The sequence below is a fragment of the Pygocentrus nattereri genome, chromosome 21 (genome assembly GCF_015220715.1).
Source record: "Pygocentrus nattereri isolate fPygNat1 chromosome 21, fPygNat1.pri, whole genome shotgun sequence".
NCBI lineage: Eukaryota > Metazoa > Chordata > Actinopteri > Characiformes > Serrasalmidae > Pygocentrus > Pygocentrus nattereri.
The window spans coordinates 35,070,235-35,075,234 of NC_051231.1; the positions used below are offsets into that span (position 1 = coordinate 35,070,235).

Genomic DNA, 5,000 nt, shown 5'->3' on the forward strand with positions numbered 1-5,000 from the left:
GGGTAGGGGTATAAATAAGAAATGGGACAGGGCCTTCCATTATAGCTGTTAAACTTCTGTTTACAGTTGGATTATGAAGGTAGGAGCAGTTATTCTGGTGAACTGCATGTAAATGGGTTAGGCCAATCAGAAGCCACCAAGCCTTCATGTGTTGTGACATCACAACCACAGCCTCAAGCCAGAGAAAAAGGTGGATAATCCGTTCTTCTTGGGGGGGCGTATTTAGCCTATTAGAACAGTGCTCATTTGCATACAGCAGTCTTAAAGGCAGAGGAATGGTAAAAGTGAATTACGGGTAGTAAATGAAACCACATAAAACGTCACAAAAGGATGAAAATACAGGGGTATGGGCCCTTTAAAACCTCCAAAAGGTGTAGAAATAGCATATCTATGTAATTATAACAGCATAAATTACGGTTTGTTTATTAAAAAAACATCATGTTCGAATTTTCCGTTCCACCTTAAATGGTGCAGGAGTTACATTATGGCGCCTTTAAGGTGGAACGGAAAATTCGAAAATGAAGCTTGCGAAAAAGAAGCAAAGAAAGCCTCTGCCTTTACTAAAGCATTAGAGGTCCATCTAAAAAGGTCTAAAAATGTCAGAATGTCCACTTAGGCCTAAATCAATGTTGCTCTCTGGCCCTGGACCTCATTATGATGGTGGAGGAGGCCTGTAAATGTCCAGCACAGCAGAAAAAATACACCACATTTACCGCGATCACGTTGACAAACGTTGTTTTCCCGGAATACTGCAGGCCCACCAGGGTCAGCTCCATCTCCTCCTTCCAGAAGAGAGCCTTAAACCAGTCCAGCAGCTTGTTGAACAGGGCGATCATCCTGATGTGATGTGTGAGTGGAGCAGAGCAGCAGCAGCTCCTCTCTCTCTCTACCTCTCTGTCAATGTCTCTCACCCACTCTGCGCCGCTTGTTATTGTGACGGACGGAGGTTTCGCCGTTTTTTTCTCCACCGCAGCGCGTCCGCGTTGCCCCTTTTTCCTCCGTTCCTCCCTCGTTTCGATGCTCTCTTGCCTCGCAGCAGCTCCCTTGCCCTCTCTCTCTCCTCTATCGGGGGGCAATTTCTCCTCCCTCCTGCCCTTTTTCCTCTCTTTCCTCTCTGGGTGCGGCTTCACAGTCACAGCTCCGCCCGATTCAGCGCTGCGCCCTCTGCTGGACATCCCCCAGCACTGCGCGCCACCGTTACAATACAGGGCGATACTTGGGTGGACAGTATGTGGGTCACTGTACAGAGGTGGCAGCTGGAAAAGAAGGTCTAAAAACACCCTTTCCCCCCATTGTCGAACTTATTTTTTACCTTTCTCCTGCATACTAATCGATATGTAAATATTAGCTGAGCATATCTAGTGTATCTACTTTCACACAGTTGTCAAGAAACATTACAAACAAATTTTTTCCGTATTTTGCTGCTTTAGGTGTTTTAGTTGAACATTTTGCACTAAAAAAACATAAATATTAATCCACGCTCTTAAAAAGATGGTTCTTCAAGGATAAAGACAATGGCTGAAAATGGTTCTACGTAGCACTAATTGGGTTCGGCGGGTCTGTACAAGTTTGACATCGTCACAATAGCATGTATGTATGTATATATACATATTGTGTACGTGTGTGTGTATACAAGGCCTAAAACTAGTATCTGCTGGCCGTGATCTTTGGGCCCTCAGGCAGCACTGCATTAAAAACAGACATGATTCTGTAGTGGAAATCACTGCATGGGCTCAGAAACACTTCTGAAAACCACTGTCTATGAACACAGTTCATCACTGCATCCACAAACGCTGTTAAACTCTAAAACACAAAGAAGAACCCAAATATAAACAGGATCCAGAAACGCTGCCACCTTCTCTGGGCCTGAGCTCATTTAAAATGGACTGAGGGGAAGTGGAAAAGCGTCCGGCGGTCCGATGAATCAACATTTGAAATTCTTTAGGAAATCATGGACACTGTGTCCTCCAGGCTGAAGACCACTCAGCTTGTTATCAGTGCTCAGTTCTAAAGCCAGTATTCATGATGGTTTAGGGGGGCATTAGTGCTCATGGCCTGGGTGACGTGCTCATCTGTGAAGGCACCATTAAAGCTGAATGATATAAACATGTTTTATCAACATCTGCTGCCGTCCAGACGACGTCTTTTTCAGGGAAGGCCTTGATTATTTGGGGGGGAGGGGTATTAGTGCACATGACATGGGTGACGTGCATTTGGCACACGCCCCCATCACAACTTCCAGGACATTTATTATTCAGAAACACGAAAATGTCTGTTTCAAAATGTGACGTGTTGTCTTTGTACACCTTCCAGGTAAATACGGGGTTTAGGTGATTTGCTCATGGTTGTGTTTGTTTACATTTAGCAGGCTTTGGCTACGGGGTTGTCTGTGTCCCGAGGTGTGGCGGACGGGTTGTTCTTAAAGCATCCTCCTAAAATCGCCGCCCGCATTCCGAGCGCTGCGTTTATAAAACCACACCGGACCGAAAAACGATGTTTATGTGCCACGGTGACGGAGAGAACACGTGATTACATTTACTCATTCATTGCACAAGATTCGACGCTCCCCTCTCAAACGTAAAAACGCGAGAACGATCGCTAAAAGATGGCAAATGTATAAAATACCACGTGTTATCATTAAACCTGCACATTTCTCCACTGATATTAAGACTCATATAAAATAATAACCAGCGCAGGCACGTGACGGCGTGTCGAATGTGCGGTCGCGGTTTCCGAGCTAGCAGCGGGTCGAGTCAGATGAAGAGGATCTGAGCGGAAAACGGAGCGAAAAACGCTCAAAATAAAGACTTAATTTCCATTAATGTGAGTTATTTTCTTCATTTCGCGCGTGGGAGCAGGTTGGGTAACTAACGTCTGCATTTAATCGCACATCCTGATTTGAAATCGCTCCGTTTTGCCAGCTGACACTCGAGCTAACGTTACGGCTACAGGATTTTCCCGCTCCACCTTAAATGGTGCAGCTGTTACGTTCTGGCGCCTGAGCGGCCAGAATGTAAGCGCAGCACTTTTAAGGTGGAACGGGAAATTCGGACTAGAAGCTGGCGAGTAGGAAGTCAAAGGCTAGCGTTTATATGTCTACAGGTTTGACTGGTTTTAAAGGTCGGACGGATCCAGTTTACACGATAAGATTCCCTTAAAAACTCATTTTTATTTGCGTTTCAGACTTTTGCAGACCATGAAGGCCGCAGCGTTCCCCCGTGACCTGGGCTAAGTCAAGCTAAACCCACATATTCACCTGTGCAGGTAATAAGTGAACTCATATTAATGCTCATAGATTTAGTTTTTATGATTATTCAGAGTAAAATGACACGTTATAGTAACTGTCAGGTCCGTTAAAGCACATAAAACAGACTTTCAAGGGTTATTCCAGCCTAGAACCAACATTAAAGGGCCCATATCCCACATTTTTCTAACGTTGTTTTCCACTGAGGTCCACGTATAAAAGCGGTGCGGTTTTGTGTCATAATTAAAAAAAAAAAGTCATAATTTATTTTTTTCATAGCCCTTCATTCCCTTAAAATTATATAGGCTGGTTTATTTCTGTGCCTTACATATTGATATGCAAATGAGCTCTATTCTGTTTGGCTGTCATGTATTTTCTGTGAAACTGCTTTGTGACCACTCCTGTTGTAAATAAGCTGCTGTACCTCATTTAAAAGCAGTCCAGGCTGAACACTCCTTATAACTTGAGCATGAGTGACTGCTGTAGTCTGAATAGGTTCATATACATCAGTGATTTGGGTATTTATGACATCACAAAAATAGTGAATTCAGAACGGGCTTTTTTTTTTGACACTTGGTTTCTGTACATGGCGTGGCGGAGCAGAAACTGGTCTACAGAGGAGACGAAGTTCATGCTCTGATCTTTAAAAGACGGCGGTGGGACGGACGTCCAGCTTATGCGTCTCAGAGCACGACGTCTTCCTCTCGGCCTTCTTTAATAAGGACGTGTGAAGGACGTTTTCCTGAGTCTGACGTCATTTTAAAGCAGTTAAAACACAATCACTGCTCACTGCTGCTCATCTCACTCTGACTGGACTCCCGTGATGCTGGTTGTCATGGTAACGTCCACACTAAGCAGTTCTCTGCGCATGCGCATCAGTTTGGATCAGATTACTTGTTATTACTGTATGTAAATGATCTCCATGCCTTGCTCTCCATGTGTTCCAGCGCAGGGTGATGAGGAGGAGGTGAGTGGCGGAGCAGCGGAGTTCACCTGAGCTCAGGTAGCAGGACACCATGGGGTCCACCCTCAGCGAGCCGTGCATTTATGACAAGCTGTCGGAGAGCATCGACATCCTGCGGCAGTCCGGGTACCGATACGGCATGTCGGAGAGGGAGATAGAGAAGTTCATTAAGCAGGTTTTGGAGACGAACGAGCCGCGGAGGGACCCGCCACAGTTCCCCATTCTCCGGGCCACCATCAAGGTACAGAGGACATTCATACAATATACAGTGTTAGTTTGATTTATATTACTGTACAGTCCTATTAATTAATTATTAATATGATTATTATTATTATTATTAAAACTTAATTAAATAGACTTATTTATGTAAACAAACATAATTAAGCATAACTTTTAACATTAGCTGACTATTAATTATGTTAGAGCCTAAATTTAGATTTTTTTCAGCGTTTAAATCTAAACCATATAATTAGGCCTGTTGGAGATTACGTAAAGGGGAAGTCCACCAATTTTTAAAAATTCCAAAATAAAGCTGTCTTTCCAGTGGTGGTGATGGGAACCAGGCGTCGCCATGACTACAACACATATATAGACACTTTATTTACCATCCAGAACCACCAGAGAACCTACACGAGTCTTCTGAGCTTATATGGAATGTTGATGATGGAAAACAGGGGAAAATCTGGAATAATGAGATTTCTTTGGGGACTATTTTGCCGCACAGCGCCCTGCATGTCTCCCTCCACCATGAATGGAGTTGAAGTTCTCTAAACTCTCATAAAACAGCGTCTC

General features: G+C 44.0%; 2 protein-coding genes across 5 annotated transcripts in view; one reads left to right on the top strand and one right to left on the bottom strand.

Annotated features, from left to right (window-relative positions):
* arl8a (ADP-ribosylation factor-like 8A) overlaps window positions 1-1,159 on the bottom strand; it is a 19,656-nt gene extending 18,497 nt beyond the window's left edge. The window contains exon 1 of the mRNA XM_037532369.1: window positions 714-1,159. Coding sequence (XP_037388266.1) covers window positions 714-836 — 123 coding nt within the window. The 5' untranslated portion in view covers window positions 837-1,159. The remainder of the gene's footprint in view (window positions 1-713) is intronic.
* A 1,537-nt stretch (window positions 1,160-2,696) lies between these two features.
* c21h6orf89 (chromosome 21 C6orf89 homolog) overlaps window positions 2,697-5,000 on the top strand; it is a 9,381-nt gene continuing 7,077 nt past the window's right edge. The window contains exons 1-3 of one of the 4 annotated variants that reach the window (XM_017689137.2): window positions 2,697-2,823; window positions 3,184-3,264; window positions 4,192-4,449. In XM_017689137.2, coding sequence (XP_017544626.1) covers window positions 4,261-4,449 — 189 coding nt within the window. In that variant the 5' untranslated portion in view covers window positions 2,697-2,823; window positions 3,184-3,264; window positions 4,192-4,260. Of the gene's footprint in view, window positions 2,824-3,183; window positions 3,265-4,021; window positions 4,083-4,191; window positions 4,450-5,000 lie in introns of those variants that run through there. The other 3 variants (XM_017689138.2, XM_017689139.2, XM_017689140.2) reach the window with 3 other exon arrangements.